Source organism: Fulmarus glacialis, unplaced genomic scaffold, assembly GCF_000690835.1.
Source record: "Fulmarus glacialis isolate BGI_N327 unplaced genomic scaffold, ASM69083v1 scaffold26185, whole genome shotgun sequence".
Taxonomy (NCBI): domain Eukaryota; kingdom Metazoa; phylum Chordata; class Aves; order Procellariiformes; family Procellariidae; genus Fulmarus; species Fulmarus glacialis.
In genome coordinates, this window is record NW_009212715.1 from 791 (window position 1) to 20,060 (window position 19,270).

At 46.6% G+C, this 19,270-nt stretch overlaps 2 protein-coding genes across 2 annotated transcripts in view; one reads left to right on the plus strand and one right to left on the minus strand.

The window, feature by feature from the left end:
• Window positions 1-4,508: 4,508 nt before the first annotated feature.
• RARS (arginyl-tRNA synthetase) lies at window positions 4,509-17,555 on the plus strand (the record flags this gene model as incomplete). The annotated part of the gene is made up of 14 exons (XM_009577976.1): window positions 4,509-4,655; window positions 5,159-5,347; window positions 9,031-9,142; window positions 10,154-10,254; window positions 10,748-10,869; window positions 11,198-11,318; window positions 11,631-11,760; window positions 12,090-12,194; window positions 13,127-13,305; window positions 13,835-13,944; window positions 14,619-14,724; window positions 15,960-16,132; window positions 16,786-17,033; window positions 17,406-17,555. Coding segments are annotated over 14 exons (1,953 nt in total), but the record flags the coding sequence as incomplete, so codon positions are not given.
• Window positions 17,556-18,086: 531 nt separating this feature from the next.
• Window positions 18,087-19,270, minus strand: part of LOC104076941 (rho GTPase-activating protein 7-like) — a gene marked incomplete at its 5' end in the record, with an annotated part of 16,281 nt that continues 15,097 nt past the window's right edge. Inside the window, 2 exon segments of the mRNA XM_009577977.1 lie at window positions 18,087-18,144; window positions 18,314-18,444. Of these exon segments, the coding sequence (XP_009576272.1) occupies window positions 18,087-18,144; window positions 18,314-18,444 (189 nt within the window).

The window sequence follows — 19,270 nt, forward strand, 5'->3', positions numbered from 1 at the left end:
CTGTTGAATCTCTGCAACTCCTTTTTGCTTTTGTTTTTGCGTTTCTCCTTTGGGGCTGCTAGGAGAGGAAGGGCATCTCGGGTATTCTGGCAAGGTGGTTCTCCCCTTGCTGTTGCTGCTATCTGGTCTTTAGTCCATAAACAAATTCCAGTCACCCTGAAGCAAAGCAAGAGGGACAGTGTTCAGCTCTTAAACTCCAGGAGGCTGAAGGAGGCCATGTGGAATTACTGAGCCTGAACTTACCCATCACCTCACTCCCAGCCACCATGCTCCCTGGTGCCAGCTCCAGCATGCCCTGGAGCCCTCTGTGAGCTGGCTGGCAGGAATCATTAGCACTTTGGGAAAATAACCCAACAAAGAGCAAAGAGCGTGTCCCGAGTTATTGCACTGAGCTGGCTCAGCAAAGGCTTGGCGGAGATAAAACCATGCAACCGAGGCAAGAAGGAGGGGAAGGAAGAGAGGTGCTGTGACCACTTTGCCATGCTTTCTCAGGCCATTTTCTCTCTTCTTTGTTTTTTTTTTAAATGTGATGGAGAAAAGCTCTATCACATTAAAGCTCAGAGACAGAAGCTTATACAAGTTTCATGTTAATTCAGTGGGGTCTTTGGAACACATTCTTATGTGCTAAGGAAAAGTGTAAGGATGATTTTGGTCCTATTGAAAAAGCTATAGTTTTTTTGTATTCACAGGTGAGGGGAAGATTTCTAGTACTCAGCTGACCAAAGAGCCCTTGGAGATGTCAGCATGGCCTCATGTAATTCCCGCAGCTTCTCATGAGGTGGTCATCAGGTATGACCCTTTACTGACAAGTTGTGATATGTCCAGGGCTATGTAGGTAGAATAATCCAGAGAGTGAAACTATGGTCTGAACAGCAGCTTTTTCCTTCCTTTCTCAGTTACACGTTTTGTAGATCAGAGGTATGTTGGTGTTGTCTCCCTTCCTCGCTTGGATGGTACTGAGAGAGGAGTTACAAGGGGTATCTGTAGTTTAATGTGGTAGTTTGTTTTTCAGAAAGAATGTAGAATTTATAATACCCCTTTAATAATCACCTAGCATTCATAGGTGATTTGCTAGAGAATTAGGTTTATCACAGTTTGATGTGATAAGGGGCATTTATAATACGTGAACATCTAAAGACTAAAGACCTGTTTCCAGGCGAACTTGGCAACATGGTTATGGGTGTGGGAGTCATAGAATCATAGAATATCTCGAGTTGGAAGGGACCCATAAGGATCATTGAGTCCAACTCCCAGCTCATCACAGGACTAGCTGAAACTAAACCCTATGACTAAGACTGTCCAGACACTTCTTGAACTCTTGACAGGCTTGATGCCGTGTCCTGGGGAGGCTGTTCCAGTGACCGACCACCCTCTCAGTGAAGAGCCTTTTCCTAATGTCCAATCTGAACTTCCCCTGATGTGGCTTCATTCCATTTCCTCGCGTCCCACTGGTCACCAGAGAGAGGAGGGTCGTGGGTGGCATTCCCCTCCTGACTGGCCCATGAACCAGGGTGCCCATGTTGCCAGTTTTGGAGCTGTTAGCGGTACTCAGCCGTGCGGCTCTCCCAGCCCAGCTATTGTGATCTTAACCCCATCGATTCTGGAAGTCAGTGTAATCATTGCTGAGTTCAGGCTTTTCTGCTGGGTGGTTTTGAATGAAAAGTTCGTTTCATCATCTGTATTAGCTGTTGATGAGCACAAAAAGGGAGACTTAAATGGCAGCAGAAATATTGGGATAGGCAGCTGGACCACTGTGGTGAAACCTTTTGCTTTCAGTTCACCCTCAAGTAACATAAAGACTGCTGCTGAAACTTTCTGCAGAAGAGGAGCACAAAACGCGATAGGAAGATGTGCCAGTCTGGGCTGACGCGTTGGGCTTGGTCAAATCTGAATTGGGGCCAGCCTGAATGCCTCCTGTCTGCAGGTGTCTGTGCTGTGAATTTACTGTTTTGGTGCAGTTGCGGGGAAGAAGTAGATGAGACTTATTGAACTGTGGCACTGTTTTAAGAGTTTTTTACCTCCTGGCCAAATCCAGGGAAAAGCCGTTTGGGCCAGATGTGTGCCCCAGGGGTCAGTGATTCCTGAGAACCCTTGTTCTGGGTTCCAGCCATGCACGTGGATAAACCTCTTTCCTCATCCTCTCTTGTACTCTAACAATATGGAAAGAAGCTCCAGTAAGATACTGGTCATCTCACCTCCTGCAAGTCTTAACTTGGTTGGCCAGAGGTATTTGTGATTGTGGAGGAAAATCCAAATCAAATTTCTGTTCTGAAAAGTTTGCCAATGGTACTGAAATATCTCAGTGGCTATAGCTTTGGAGGAATCTTGTAATGCAGGAGGAATAAATGTGAGCTGCTTGTTGGCTTGGATATGTAGCGATTTTAATTTCAAAAGCAGAATGCAAATTTGTGGATCTGGACAATGTTTGTCCTCAATGCAAAACTCTCCTAAGGGTCTGACTTACTAACCTGTCCTGAAGGTGGTGACTTGCTGGGTGGAGACAGAATTTACAGATAGTGTGATATTAAGAGTAGAACATATCTTTGTGCTCTTCTTAAAGCATATTCTAGAGTGGGGGGCGATGAGTTATGCATGTCACAGTCAGTTTGTAGCGATAATGCTTACCTAAACTTGCAGTGAAACAACTGCAAAATAATGCAATGAAATCTCTTTTGCGCTATTTTAAACTCGAAGTTCAGTCTGAAAATTTTTCAAATGGGTCTGTAAGTTATGGAATCATAGAATCACAGAACAGTTTGGGTTGGAAGGGACCTTTAAAGGTCATCTAGTCCAACCCCCCTGCCATGGGCAGGGACATCTTCTACTAGATCAGGTTGCTCATTGTTACAAGAAATGCTACCAGGTCAGGCCAGTAAGAAAAGTTGAAAATAAATATATTTTCTGTTGGTTATATGGGGGTATATGTATGTGAGAGAAAAACAGTCTGATTTTTGGGGCGTCTGCCTTAGGTTAAAAAAAGAATAGGCTGCAAAAGGAAAAGCTGTGATGGACTATTTGAAGTGAGTTATTTTTGAGATACAGCTGTGCTGTTCAATTATTTTAGTTGGCTAAATGCCAAACCAGACATTTTGATAAAGGGTTTTTTTTCCTCGAAGTCCTGTTCCTTCACATCTGAACCTGCAGGAAGCATCCTGTTCTGCTGTAGCAGAAGAGACCTTGAGGCTATAAAGTGTGCTGGAAGCTGAAGAGCAAATGAAGAATGACCTCAAAAGCACTCATTTTGAGCTTGCTCCACAAACAGCCCAATCTTAAGATTTTGGCTCAGCTTAGGTTTTTTGAGCATCTGCAGTTAGTTAATAGTGGCATTTATGGGAGCTGTTGTTCAGGTGGACATATAAGACCAGAAGATTTGGTGGCCCAATTTTTTTCCTTAATTAAATATTCTGATTGTTTCAAGAGCAACAAAGTAAATGAGCCCTTTTTGTTAAGGTTCGGTGGCCTCTTTGACTACAGTAATAGCCTGAACTGCCTTCTGGTGTGGGAATTCTGGTAGAGGAGAGCTTGAATGAGTGGCTGGCAAGCCAAGGTGGGTGCGCTCACTGCCTCTTCTAGCTGCCTCTCCTCCATAGCCGCATTGAGTCGCTTAAATTTTCAGTAGCCTCCAGACTGCTGTTTGTGAGCCAGGTTTGTGGCTGATGGGCACAAAGCCTATTATCGGGGAGGACAAAAGATGGACAATAGAGGTGACGTTTCAGATATTTGGTTTCTTTAGGCAATGGGGTGAGGAAAATTACAGCTCCTTGCAGCAGCTTCCAACCGTTGGGCTAAGACTGCCTATTGAAGCATTTGCCTGGTGTGCTGGGCTGTGAAGTCTGGAGGGGCATAGGGAAGCGCGGGGAAGTTTGTTTATTCGGAGCATAGAGGTCCCCCTGAAATTCCTGATTGTTTCTGAATGCCTTATGCCAGTTTTAAGGGAGAAGCCACGCTGGAGGTAGGAAAGGAAAGGTTGTGTGGTGAGGTGGAAGTGAGCGTACGGTGCAGGAATGGCCCTGTGAATTCCCCTGTGAAGCAGCATGCTGTACTTCTTGGCATTTCTGTCTCCAGTTGGCGTTTGAGCTTGCTGGGGCTGTGTGAGTGATTGTGGTTTCATCCTCTGGAAGAGAAACTGGGGCCTGTGAGATGGTGAAACTGGCTGAAGGAGGCTTTAGGAAATTTTGAGTCAAAACATTTGACATGTCTATTAGATTAAAAAAGCTGGAGAAAGTGCTTATTTTGGTAATGTGTTTTGTTAGCATGACCTGTTGTCTTTCTTGCACTTCTATCTTGATATTAGTGAGATTATTATCTCACTGACTTTTTCTAAGAATATTTCAGAATCACTGTTTTTGTCACAAATAGAAACCACCTTTAAACGTTAATTGTTTGGAATTATTCAATTTACATGTCATTGCTGTTACCTTTATGAGCAAAACTAGAACTGTATCTGAGATCTTGCAGCTCCTCACCTTCTGTCCTCCCACTTGAAGAATTACTGTGTGACAATTTAATTTGCGTTTCAGGAAAACGAGATCAAGTTGTTAACTGCAGAAATTGAGCGTCTGAAGAACTTTGGATGCTTGGGAGTCTCCCCGAGTTTGGAAGGGTTGCGAGACGAAAACGCAAAACTTAAGTATCGGTTAAATTTCCTTCGAAAGGTAAGGGAATAAAGAATTAATGCTGTAGCATGTGTCTTTGTTCTCATTAAGACAAGCTAAATAAATGATGTCAGTTTGTTACAGCTAGTGATGTGTGACAGCGTGCTCACTCTGCATTCTGACGCCTTAATTGTTGGTGGCACGTCAGATATTTCTTGGTTCCTTAAACAGAAATCTACTTTATGAAAAATGGCAGTAGGTTAGTAAGCCCACACCGTCACATCTTGGCTAGTCATGTAAAGGCTGAGGTCTCTACCAGGATCACTGACAAAGGTGTGAGAAGTAAAGCAGCCCTGCATTCAGGGGAAGTGTTTGTGCTGGGAGGTTCAAAGGGAGAAGCAGCTCGTGAATCACATGATTTTTATGTTTTGTATGTTGCTCCTCTGCCTAGGGGTGTCAGCCAAAGCTGTCAGCCATGCTTTGCCAGGCAGCCAAGGAAAAAAGTGGGATGTAACGGCTCCTCAGATGTTGTGAATTTAGCCTTCTGGATTTTGTTTTTTCAGAGCCTTCAAGAGGAAAGAAGTAAAACAGCAAAAAGCATGATTAATATCAACAGTTGTCTTCAGGAGATCTTTGGAGCTGCTATTCAGGCTGCCTACCCAGATTTAGAAAACCCTCCACTAGTAGTGACGCCCAGTCAGCAGCCCAAATTTGGGGATTACCAGTGTAACAGTGCCATGGGCATAACGCAGGTAAATCTGAATGATCTTACAAAGAGGAAAAAATGGGGATGTTGTCTGTTGGATGCTAAATGATAGACAGCACAATGAGAATTGCAATATTGGTCCTGTATCAGGCTTGTTGCAGGCCTGTGGGCTGAGAATTCAGTGAGTATCTAATGGCATTTTAGGGGAAGCATTGGCCTTTACAGAGTAGACCTTTAAGCCTCTGTTTGGATGACTGGTATGAGAGTTGCATGTGTGTCAAGCAGAAAAACTGCTCAGTTCGTGGGATCTAAATCAAATCAGGATTTAAGTGCTGCATTGATGTACTAATGATGTGCAATTAACTACCAATTAGTGAGCTATATGTTTGGAACTAATATCAGCAAAACAATAAATCACAATTCTGGACAGTTACAAAATGTTGATAAACACCTACAAATCTCTAAACGCTCTGTAACGCCAGGAAAGTATGATGTCCCCACACACATTTGCACAGTTATGTGCACACCCCTCCTTCTCACAGGGCAGGTGGGTCACAAACAGGCGCCCCGTCTCTGGGAGCGTGGGTTCCTCCTGTTGGTGTGGGTGCTGCAGCTTCCTACCGCCCACTAACGCACACGGCAGTGAGAAGGGGCCCGGGCGCTCCCCTGTGCACCCGAGTGGGGCGTGGGTCCCTGCGTGCCGCATCCTGAACTGCCCCCCGCGAGCTCCGGCGCGGGCCACTCGCGGCACCTGGTGGCACAGGTCACTGTCGGGCCTGCGCAGAGGCTGTGGTGCGCGTGAAGCACCTTCTCACAGTGTCCAGCCAAGGCACCGTCCTTTGCACTGCTCTAGCTGACTCTTTTGTTTCAAAAGTGTCTTGTTAATTACCTGGTTACAGCTGAATTTGGCTGATTGTTGTTGTGTTCCTTCAAGCATTTTCAGTTTTGTGACAAATGCTCTTTCAGACGGATTTGAGTGCACTATTCCACACACTTTTTGTGCTCATGTTCCTGTCCTATTGGCTGTTGTTATCCAAGCATTTGCTGAGGGGAGGCTGTGTGGGCATCCGCATATTTATGGTTGGTGGCATCTATATTTTCTTTTAACTGAGCAAAAGGCAGGAAACATGGGGATTTTTTTATGATGTTCTGATCTTGGAGGTTTTCAAGCAACTGTAAGAATAGTTCCACTTTACAGAACACCTGTTAAGCGTGTGGAAAGGAAGGAACGGGTTGTTTTTAACCTGGCTAGTATCAACAGTTACTTTGAAAATTATGGCATTGCTGCTTTCTGGAAGATATTTGGCCAAAGATGACCCAAACAGAGACACTTCAGGAGTTGCTCAGTGGGCTGGGACTGTGCTGAAGTAAAACCAGAAGGTGGGGGAGAAAGAAGGTAGTGCATTGTAGCGTAGGTGCTAAAGTGCCCGAACTTTCAATGCATTGATGCCTTTGAGTAAATAGACTCTTTGTAATTACAAATCTTTTATTTTGCAATCTCAACAGAAGCAACATTTTTTTTTCAAGTGTTCTGTTGTCTATTCTCCTTTATTAATCTGCTAGACTGGTAATCTTGACATCGAACTTGCAGGGACACGCATGGAATTTTACTCTCCCAGGTTGTCATCTGCAGCCGCTATGTCTGTTTTCCTGGCACAATGAGTTTGACTCCCGGGCAGCATCGATACGTGCCAGCCAGCAGGCTCCTGGTGTGAAGTGCCAAGGCGGAAACAGCCCTCACAAATACGTGTCATCTTCCCTTGGTCTCGTTAGCATATTGTGACTGGAGGAGCACCCTGGGTGACTGCACTGACATGGGCTTTCAGAGCTTTGCCATTTTTTTGACCGCTGCTTTACCCCAATTAAGTCGCGGTTGGGATTCTCGAGCAGTCCTGGCTTCCCAGTGTTGATGTTGTTCGCATAACTCTGAGCAGTCCCCTTCAAGCCAGGGTTTCAGGTTGCAGATTGTCAGCTGTAATGGGGAATAAGGGTTCCTAGTACTGGGCTTGGCTATAGACTTTGTTCCCTGGAAAGGCACGCCGTTTAAGCTGGGCCTGAGCTTGGCAATACTCGCACATGCAGCACACTCAGAGCGTATCAGCGCAGCAGAGCCAGGGGATGCAGTGCAGTCATTTCCCTCTGAGAGCAGCAGGTTATGTACTTTCCGTCGGCCTAAGTTTTAGGGACTTGGCTGTGGTGCACGTCTCCCCGTAGAGCCTTGCTACCCCAAGGTGTCCCCTGCGCAGTACGTGCCAGGCAGCAACCTCTCCCTGCAATGCGCCGATGTGGAAACAGCCTTCACAAATGCATATTGTTTTCCTGGGAGCTCGTTAGCATATTAATGCCTGCGGTTTGAGCCAGGAGCTCTGCTTGCTCCTTAGAGTAATAGGAGTATGGTGACTGTTTTTGGAATGGTTCAGATACATGCCTGTAATCTGGTGTAACATGCCCGTAATCTGGTTTTGCATTTATTTTTCCTGTAATTTGCACTTTGAGTAGCATTAAAGGCTACAGAGGTTTTCTTTTCTTGCCCATTCTAAGCCTTTACCATCTTGTAAGGATCCTGTTATGATCAACTGTATGGCAGGTTGAACAGGAAGCTGAAACTTAAGTAGAGGTCACATTTTGCAGCAGACTGCAAGTTAGCAAATACAAGCAGCAGTGAGTGCAAATTCCGAATTGACGAAGAGGTACGTGCTCTTTGTGGCCTTGATGGGCAGGAGGTGATAGACTGTTTTCAAACATGTGGCAGTAAGAATGGAAAATCATGTGCTCAAAAACAAGTAGTTGTGGTAATTTTATACAGTGTGAATGTAGTGTTTTGCGAGGGACGGGTTGGGCTAGCCCACAGAATCCTCCTAAAGGGTGTTTTTCTAAGATTTGCAAAAAGCTATGTGAGAAGATGCTTTGGGAGTGGGCAGAGAAATTGCGGCCTAGATGATCTTTGAAGGTCCCTTCCAACCTAAACCATTCTGATTCTATCATTGTATGTGAACTTGCACCGTGTCATTGGAGTTCCTCACAGTGTGCCATTTATGTCTGGAGGGAAAAGGAGAGCTACTTTACCAGCAGTTTTTCTGATGCTCTTTGAAGAAAATGGGGCAGTGTTAGGATTATCTTTGGTTGCTTGGGTTGCTGGATTTTATTTATTTATTCATTTATTTATTTATCAAGTTTGAGTCTAAGGTAGGACTGAAGGCTGTTTGCTTTGGTTGCTCTTAATCACAAATCAGCAGACTTGCTCTGAAACCACACTCAGCATATACTGTAGGCACAGCTCAAAACTTCAAATATAAATGCTGGCAGAGCTGAGGATACCCGTGAGACTGATGAACAGGATTTTGAAGCAATGTGAAGGACTGTGCCAGCTATGTTGATTTTTAAAGAGTTTGTCCCTTTTACTAGCTTAGAGAAATACAAATCTGCCAAACCACTTAACAGGTTTTGAAAAATGGCCTGGAAGATTTTCTTCTGACATGCAGACTACCCTTTAATTGCCCTTAGCAGAAGGGAGTGAACATGTTGGGTCTAATTAGACTTCTGCTGTGTAGAAAGAGCTGATCTAATCTGTAAAATTTGCTAGAGATGTTTTTCTTTGTGTGTGTCTCTGCATTATGAAGCTAAAGGATCATGAGGATCTTTCAATGCCGCAGTATCTGTGCTTTCTGTTTCACTCTGTAGAATGTTTTAGAGGATTGAATTTTACTTGATCTTCTTCTTGTCTTTCAGATACTGCTCAAAACCAAGGAACAGAAGGTTAGCCCAAGAGAAATCGCTGAGACAATATCAAAAAATATTCCTGCCAACGAATGCATTGAGAAGGTTGAAATTGCCGGTCCTGGTAAGGTAGTTTCATGGTACACACTTTGTATGTTGTAAAGCTGATAGGGCGATTTTATACTGGATGGTGATCAAGGAAGCTGAGTTGAGTTTAACTATTTTGTGATTTAAAACTGCAGTTATGGGGTGAACTAGCTTCTTCTGTCTTGGTGAGCTTTGTAGCCCTCAGACTTGTGCAGCCGCAGAAAATCTACCTCTCTATTAGAATTGGCAAGTGCAATCCTGAGCCCTTTAATTAGCATAAGGGACCAGCTTTTCCCCTTCAAATATTGGTGATGCGTATCAGGCCACAATCATGAAATCACAGGAAAAATCGATATGCCCTTCTTGCTGTTGCTTGTATGGTGAGGAGACCTTGTCCTCTCAGCACTGAGGTGCTGGAGTAGCAAGGAGGTTATTAATTGCGGCATCTGTTTTGTCCCTGTGACCCAGGAAGAAATACAAAGGCTCATATTCCTTAGGGCTGCAGCATAAACACAAAAATCACATGGCACAGCCCTTCAAGTGCTTGGGCAGCAGCTCGTTCATTAGCTCTGTGAAGCAGGAGAACTAAACCAGTGTTTTTCCACAAGCATGGATTATCCCAGGTGTAACTACATTTTAGGATATTAATTTAAAAAAAGGAGACAAAGCAGGATTTGCTTTTGCATTCTGCAAGCCCTGGCAAGATCATTTGTTTTCTCATAAAAGAATGTTTTTATAAATTCACGTTTGAGTGACAGTGTGCAAAAAGGAGTTATTCAGTGGACTAGCTTGCAGAATCTAACTCTTACAGTAAAGGCTATAGTGGTGTAGTGGTGTGAAACAGACTCTTGTAATCTGGGAACAGAAATTGTCTTCTAGTGACAACTCTGTTGTCCTGTTGCTGAAAAAAATTTTTGTTTTGTCAAGCTAACTTCATATGCTCTTGTCCTTGATTCTGTGAAACAGAAGTCGAAGGGGGAAGGAAACAAAAAGTGGTTTGAGGCACTTCTGCAGCCCCAGCACTCATTGCTGGTTTTCTCCTCTAAAGGTTTTATCAATGTCCACTTGAGAAAGGATTTTGTATCGAAGCAGCTGAGCAGTTTATTGATGAATGGAGTTCAACCACCAGCTGTTGGCAAAAGGAAAAAGGTACCGCAGTAAGCGCATAGGCATTCTGCTCCCATAGAGATGAAACGCGCTGGACTGCAGGTAGCTTTGAAATTCCCCCCGAAGCGATTTGTTGAGCAGATGTCCGTGTCAGCTGGTTGTTACAGCGGAGTAAATGGGATGTGACTTAGGGACTGGGGGCCATGGGGTAGTCCACGTGTACCTGGTGTGGTCTCTGGTGGGTGAGGGACAGGGCTCCCCGGGGACGGCGTGTTGTGCCAAGGTCAGTCTGGGAGTGATCCCTGACCCTCTGCTGGCGGCTGCAGCAGAGCCCCAGTCTGGAAGCCTGCTCTGGCGTCCCCGCTGGGCCTTCTCTGTTGCTGTGTGCTGTTGGCAGCAAAGAGGATGTGAGGGTCAGCGGAGGCGAGCCTTTTTTCCCCTGCTCCCCCTCCCCAGCAAAACCCAGATTAAACACATGGGGTGTGGTAATGACTGCTGCCTTTTATTCATTTTTTCCTTTGGTACTGTGTCTAAGGTGGTGGTGGATTTTTCATCTCCTAACATTGCAAAGGAGATGCATGTTGGCCACCTGCGGTCTACTATCATTGGAGAAAGTATGTGCCGACTGTTCGAATTTGCAGGTTATGATGTTTTGAGGTGAGAGTCGACTTTTGGGTGGGGTGGGCTTGTTTGACTAAATTTATGCAATACCTGTCTCTATGCTTTGGTTTGTATTGGTCTTTTTTTATAAGCACATAACAAATAATCCTTTATGTGTAGTAAGATACTAAGCTGAGCAAGTGTAGCAGGGTTAGGAATCAAGATGGGCACCAGCTTCATTACAGTGAAATTGGGGGGTCTTACCTGTTTTTGATTTCTGATATTATGTGTGTTTCTTCTTTTAGAATATATATTTTTTAAATGCGTGTATTTTAAAGCATACGTTTGAGAAATCATTATTATTGTGCTCTTTGATTGCTTCAAGGTTAAACCATTTAGGAGATTGGGGCACCCAGTTTGGAATGCTCATTGCTCACCTCCAAGACAAATTTCCAGATTACTTAACTGTTTCTCCTCCCATTGGGGATCTCCAAGCTTTTTACAAGGTATTTGTAGCAAATAAGTGTGGTATTTATGTCAACATCTGAAAAGCAGATTGAGGAGCTTTACAAATTGCAGCGTAGTTTTGGAGAAACAAAAGAATTGAATCACTGTTAATAGATCATTGCAACAACCTGCCACTGGGTAAGAATTGCAGTATCTGGTATTGAGTTGTATGTATGGGGCATGATTAAAGGACTTTATAAGCATGCTGCCTCTCTATCTTTTGAGATGAGTATGCTTGGAGAGCCTGTATGAATGTTAGCTTGTTTCAGGGGAGAAAGAGGTGCTTTTTCATGTAGTCTGTTTTACCATAGGAATCCAAGAGGAGGTTTGACACAGAGGAGGAATTTAAGAAACGTGCCTACCAATGTGTGGTGCTGCTGCAGAGCAAAAACCCAGACTTCATTAAAGCATGGGAACTGATCTGTGACGTGTCGCGGAAAGGTGACTTTGCCAGATTCGGAAACATGTCTCAGCAGGAGAACAGTGTGGCTTTCCTCACCTTTATGTTTGAGTCCATCCTCTAGTTTTCTTTGAAAATCACTGCCACACTGCTATGAGAAGCTTAAAGAAAAAAGCTGATACAACCAAAGTACTTGGCTGTCTGTGGAGGCTTTCAGCTAAATCTTTTGTCTCCTGAGTCCTAGTCTGATGGCTTTACCAAGAGATGGAAAATGCCTTTAGGGACTTGCTGTGCCCATTGGTAAATATATGCCACTAATTTCCACTGTGTGCATTTAATGGAAGTATTTTGTTCTGTTTCCTTCCTCAAGAGTTCCAGAAAATCTACAACTGTTTGGACATCACACTCATAGAGAGAGGGGAATCGTTCTACCACGAGATGATGAAAGACATCGTGAAAGAATTTGAAGATAAAGGTGAGGCTTTTGGTCTCCGAGTCAGAAATTCTGCAGCTGTCAGGATGAGCGAGATAACCTCACCCTTCTTGAGCGAGGCTTAGGACTGATGTTTTTGAAGTTGCATGTTCCCCACCCTTGCTCTTTTTCTCAGCCACATTTCCTGAGTGGATCTTTTGTGGCGTTTCCTCCCAGAGGAGCATTAGCAGAATTGATTCTTGTATGTTTCATTCCAGAAAGCTTGAATCTTCCTTGCTGACACCAAAAGCAGTTTGTCTGTGATATTTGTAGGCAATAGCATGAGGTACTACTGGATTTTATTGTATCCTTAGTAGTCAAGGAGCGATATATGACAGACTTCCTGGTCTTAATGTTGTGCCTTTATGGGAACTTTGTCTCAGAAATCTCTGTGAAGACAGTGGCATTTTTGGATCTTGTTGACTTTGAGATGGGCAAGAAGCCAAATGGACCATAACAAGTCTCTGGTTTTATGTGTTTCCTGTCTGGATTTGGCAGTTGTTGAATCTCACCATCTGAAGTGTTCTGACTAGCCTTATCTCTGAAAGACTTTGATGCCTTGTTGCATCTCCGTACAGTTTCTGCTGCCTTTAATGCCATACTTTGTGATGCTGTTTTTGTGGCTGTAAAGGTGGATTGGGATGCCAGTGACAGGAGTTTTTAAATCAATTAGGTCTCTTCTGGTAAGGCCAGATCTGTACAGATCTGCTTCCTTGTGCATAGTGTGAGTTGGAAGTGCAGTACAGAATGTTACTTGCTTGACGAGGGAGTTCTCATTTAGTTTTTTTCATATTTTGAGCCATTAATTATTTGATAATATGAGTGTATGGCCTTTTCTTTCTGGTAGCATGCGGGAAGGCAAGTGTTTCTGCCTGTGCTAGCCCACAAACCTCCCCACTCAATACAACACAGGATGTTTTCCATTGCTTTTCTAGGATTTGTCCAAGTCGATGATGGCCGGAAGATTGTTTTTGTCCCAGGTTTCCCTGTCCCGTTGACAATCATGAAATCGGACGGAGGTTACACGTACGACACATCTGACTTAGCTGCTCTTAAACACAGGCTGTGCGAAGAGAACGCTGACATCCTTATTTATGTTGTCGATAGCGGCCAGGTGAGTATGCCAACCTCTGCTGTCACTGCTGGTACAGATTATCAGAAAGTGTGTTAAATGCAACAATAACATAGGTAGAATGCCATAGGGTTTTTAGTGTGGTATATGTACTCTTGTCCTTATCAGTGTAGTGGTGAATCTAGTTTGGTGGCTGGTGGTCTCCATGAAGAGCCCCTCTAACTGATTGATTAGGGAGAGACCTAGTTACCACTGGAGGTGGGTTAAGCCTAAATCTCAATAGATCTGGAATGAGATTTGTACTGCTTATACTTGGGTCTCTCCTTACCTGAGGAAATGCAAGGTTGTCAGCTCTGTGTCAGAGCAGTGATGGGAATTTGCCGGTTTCTGCTTCTTTAAGCCGGGAAAACTCTTTGAAAGGTTGAACTTTCTGAAGTGGAATTTTTCTGTGGAGCTAGAAACATTTTAAGTCTCATTGTGAAAGCAGCATTGTGAAGGAGATAAAGCTGGGGAAAAAACTATACCTGGAGGAATGGGTTGAGAACCAGTTGTTGGTGTTTGTTCCTTGCAGTCGGTGCATTTACAAACGGTGTTTGCAGCTGGACAGATGATCGGCTGGTATGATCCTAAAGTAACCAGAGTGGCCCATGCCGCGTTCGGAGTGGTGCTGGGAGAAGACAAGTAAGTCTTTGGATGTAGTTTTTCCTCTATATGTGCTCTGAAGAGGTTGTTTGAGTGAATAGAGAAGACTTGCTCTTGTTTGTTGACAAGTATGTTTGTGGCATGCCAAAAAAAAAAAAGTACCACACACATGCTGTTACTCGTAACTGTGTCATTTCATTGTGTGTCTGGTCCTTGATCCACATAGTCACTGGTGCTGTGGTCAGGTTCTGTCTTGGGCCTGGCTTCTGCTGCCTGGCATTTGGGGAGGGGCACTGGGAATGGCTGGTGAAAGTGCAGTGGAAGCTGATGTGAATACTGGGAGATGGCAACGGTGAAGGCCATGTTTTCCATTGTTGTCTACCTGCCTCATGGTGGACGAAATGAACGTTGGGAAAAGAACCTCTGTGTCCTGGTCTGTAAGCCAGACCCTTGTGCACCAGAGTTGTTCTTGTGTCTCTGTGAAGGTGTGGCTAAACCAGTGCACTCTGACGGTCACATGCCATTGCGGACTGGGTGGTTTTGCTGTAGCTTTGTTATAAAAGTAAAGGTGACTTGCTGTGCTGGGCAGGGGTCAGGCACTGGTACTGTGTCCTGCCTAATGTCTGGAACTGGGACAGTTCTCTGAGATTCCCATGTTTTGTGGGAGTGTTTTGCCTCTTATGCACATGGTCATTTTAGCTGTGTGTTTTCAGGAAGAAGTTCAAAACTCGTTCGGGGGATACAGTGCGTCTTATAGATCTGCTGGAAGAAGGGCTGAAACGAGCCATGGACAAGCTGAAAGACAAGGAACGGGACAAGGTAGTTGTGACAAATTGCTTATCTTTCCTGAGAACTCCCAGATTTGTTCACAGACTTACGGCTTCTGCATTCTGGGTGTGAGCTGAGAATATGGACACCACCAAACCACCCAGGAAATACCGTGGGTTGTGCACACAATCAGTGTGATTATTTGATGGCAGTTTGGGCGAGGTGCTGTCATGGGGAAAGAAGAGCATCCCTGAGTACATAGCAGTGAGAAAATGTGAGCTGCAGGCAGCACGCTGGCCTCTGGCTGGTACTGCAGAGCTTTTTGAGGCGGGAGAGGAGAGCAGGGCCTGGCAGGGTAGCTGGCCTTGCAGGTACCATCAGGTCTCACTGGTGTGATGGCAACAGTGGTGACTCCCCCAGGATACAGGAGGTGGTGGCAGAATATAAAGTTGCAGCCTTGGCCTGCTGGGCTAGCGGTGACTTCTGGTGATGGATGGTTGGGGATCTGCGGGGGGCTTTGGCATCAGGCTTCCACCCTTTCCCTTGGGGGCTGTGGCTGAGTTTGCTGGAAGCGCTTTGCTTAATGAGATTTCTGTCTGTCTTGGATCCTGATGGCCTGGAGAGAACTGGACAGTGTGGGACGTGGAATGGAACAGAAGGACCAAACTCTGTCCAAGCACTGTGTGAGGCAGTGGAATTGGGAAGTGTAGCTCCTTGGTGCTGTGCAGTGTAGGGTGAAAGTGAAAGGTCCCTTTTTAAACAGAAACACGAGGAGGCACAGAAAAAAAAACACCTTGAAAATCTCCCAAGGGCTCAAATGAGTCAGACACAAAGTGCTTTGCCATGCTGACAGGGTGCTGTTCTACCAGAGAGGGGTTTTGTGAGTGTTTGGACCGCCCAAAATGCTCTATAAGGGTAGGAGGGCCAAGTGTTTGTTATGTGTATGCGCAGTTTGTAAGAAGCAGGAGCACAGTATGAGCGTGAAACCTGTATGGCATCATGGGGCACAGAAGTCCTGCGGGACTAGAGGGAGTCAGCCTTTACCTGGGCAGGGCTGCAGTGCCATTTGATTGCAGGAGAAATGAGGGGCAGATAAAGGGTTATGTGGTGTCTCGAGGTGGAGAAGTGGGTGGGAGCCTTTCACTGAGTACTGTGTGGGTAAAATCCCCTCACAGCCTGGGTTTTCCTCTTGAGCTGTGCTGAGTGGCCAAGGCTGCATGTTGTGGTTTGTGATGCCAACGTAGCATTCTTCCTCATGACTGTTACCTGTTTTGAAATTGCAACAGGTCCTCACGGCAGAAGAGCTGAAAGCTGCCCAGACGTCAGTTGCTTTTGGATGTATTAAATATGCAGATCTCTCCCACAACAGACTAAACGATTACGTATTCTCCTTCGACAAGATGCTGGATGACCGAGGAAACACAGCTGCGTATTTGCTGTATGCCTTCACACGGATCAGGTAGGTTGAGTGTGCTGGGAGTCGCTTGGACTTGGTTTCTGATGCTCTCTGCTTCTTTACCGCAAAGGGAGATGTGGGGAAAGGGGTTGCTTAGTGTTGTTAGGGGTAGTTGGTAAGAGAAGCAAGCTACACTGGTATGCCCCATAGGCAAGATTTTATTTGTCATTGGAAATGGTGTCCTCTGCTATCTGAAACAGGGCTCCTCTGTGCAACATGCATCCCAGGCTTTTAGTTAGCAGGGAGGGAACTGTGGGAGTTTCTGGTAATTCCATTAGAGGTTTTAGGTGGTTGGAGAGGGGTGAGCCTGTGTTCCAGCAGCTTCTCACCTCAGGTGTCACCGTACCCCACACTCTGAGCCCTGGTTTGCTTGGCAGCATCAGCTGACCTTGCCGACGCACATGCCCAGAGCACATCCCTCCCTCTTCCTCTGCAGTGGCCTGCAGGATCGCTCCACAGGCTGCGCCTCCCCGTGCGTTCCCAGGGCTGATTGCTCTTTTCTGGCCTGGTAACCCAGGACTGGGCAAGTGAGGAGATCAGTGGGTGGCTTGTGCTAGCCCTGAGACAGGCCAAACGCATGACCAGCTGTAAGCTGGCCCCGGGGCAGGTTGAGTAGTAGGACCCTCACAAGCAGGCTGTGTTTTGGATCATTTCAGGGCTATTGCTCGCCTGGCCAATATTGACGAGCAGATGCTGCGGAAGGCAGCCAGCGAGGAGGTGCTCATCCTTGACCATGAGAAGGAGTGGAAGCTGGGCAAGTGCATCCTGAGGTTCCCTGAGATCTTGCAGAAGATCCTGGAGGACTTGTTATTGCACACGCTCTGTGACTACCTTTATGAGCTGGCCACCACCTTCACAGAGTTCTACGACAACTGCTACTGCGTTGAGAAGGACAGGCAGAGTGGTGAGTGTTAGCCTAGGGGTACTGCGTGTGCCTGTGTCACGGTACAGCAATCTGCGGGATGTTTCCCTGTGCTGGGAAGGCCGTTGTCACACTACTTGCTGCTGCAGAACAAGTGTTGTCCATGTGGGAGGACTGAAGGTGGCTGGCACAGCTTGTGTCATCATCTGCCTGTGAAGCAGGAGGACTGAGTAGACAGTTGCAAGCAACCAGGCACCTGGAAACACGAGGGCTGGTCAGTCTGCCTGGCTTGCGGAGAACAGGAGGGGGCTCAGTGTGCCTAGCCCCAGGTTGTGGGCGGATGGGGTCTCCCTGGGGAAGGCAGCGTTAGTTGTTCTGAGCAGCTGCTCCAGCTCCTCCGTTGGTGTTTTGCAGGCCAGATCGTGAAGGTGAACATGTGGAGGCTGCTGCTGTGCGAAGCCACTGCCACCGTCATGGCCAAAGGATTCGACATCCTGGGGATTAAGCCTGTGCAGAGGATGTAGCTGTTCCCTGTGGGGTGACAATAAAGGGACTAAACAACTGGAGGTGTCTGTGTCTGTTGGGGTGGAGTTGTGGTAAGGGAAGAGGCTCTAGGGAAGCGGCACCCCATTAGGAGAGAAAGGAAGGAAAATGAAAGGCAAGGAGGAAGTAAGGGAAGAAGGAGAGAAAGGAGGGAAGAGGGAGGAAGGAAGGTAAGAAAGGGAGAGAACAGGAGCGTGGCTGCAGAAGCTGCAGGTACAGAGGCAGACAAGAGGGGCCGTGGGCACAGCTCAAAGCAATTCTCTGTGCAGGAACCAAACCCCACAGGCCCATGCCCAGGGCTGCTCTGCTTCAGTCTGCAGAGTTTAAGGACTGAGAACTCAGAATGCCCAAGAGCACCTCCAGGAAACCCTCCAACTACACTTGCAGAGCCAACCTTACTCTGATAACTCCCACCATCCTCTTTACCTTATTTGCCAGGTGTGAGCAGATCACCCAGCTTTTGGTGTCATCTCTGGCATCCCTCAGCAAAGCACAGAGCTCTCAAGGGAGCCAAGCAGTCTCATCCCAGCCCAGCAGCGCGAGGTCCTGGTGTCAGGATGCTTGTCTCTTGGAAGTTGGTAGTGAGCTGATCCAGGCAACGGTCAGGTACCTGCAAAAGAGATCAAACATCACACTCAAGGACTGAACTTTAATGTAACACACCAGGGAGGTGTGAAACAACACACACGTAGCAGGATGATGGAGTACAGGCTGTGGCGTGTATCACCTACAAGCAAACACTCGCATCTGCATCACTGCCCTGTGCACGTGGCCTGTACCAGTCCTCAAAAAAGGGGTGGCTTCCTGAGAGCCTCTCAGAGAACAGCAGCGTGAGGGTGCCTGCTGTGGGAGCAGCACCATCAGCTGCCAGCAGCGCTGGTGTAGGCAGGCAGGCAGGCAGCAGTTTTACCTGGAGGAGCAGGAAGCCCAGGGGAGGAGCAGATCAATTAACTACATTCCCTGAGAGGACGACATAGGGGAAATGCCTTTCCCTGCAGCAGCAATGTTTTGAATCCCTACAGAGTTGGCAAACCTCTTTGCTGGGTGCTGGGTGCGAGGTAAAGCAGCATAGAAATGCAGCTTTGCTACCATTAGAGAGTAGGTGTTGCACTTGATTTAGGTGCTCGCTAGCATATGCGTGTGTGTGTATGTGTGTGTATATATATACACACACACACACAAATAGTATCTATTTATCTGATGTCCCAGGTTCTTTCCCCTATAGACAGTTGTGGGGAGGGCTCGGCTGTGACAGCTAGACAGCGCCTAGCACCTAATGGGCATGGGTCTGGCACTTAAACAAGCGCACACCTGTGCAAACATGCGCTCCTGATGGCTGGCTGAACAATGCCCACAAACAAAACTAGACCTAGCTCTGATGCTATGCTGGCAACATCATGACAGCCGTAGGTGCTGGTGGCTTCACCAACTGCCCAAACCACGTGCTGTGCTACCTGACCATCCCCTGTGCACACACATGCACCCGCACTCATGCCGTGGCTGTGCCCTCCCTTCTCCCTAGGCTGGGCCAGGCGCAGGCAGGAGGCCAGGCCCTTCCAGAGCACCCACCATGGAGTCAGGGAGCAGCAGGGGCTGGCTGCTCCGGGGGGCCGGGGCGCTGAGTGCAGTGCCGTGGGGTAGGGCTGGGCAGCACCTCACCAGCCAGGACCCCGTCCCACCGTACCTGAGGGAATGGCAGTGGCGACCAACCAAGAGTCCCAGTCACAGGTGCAGCC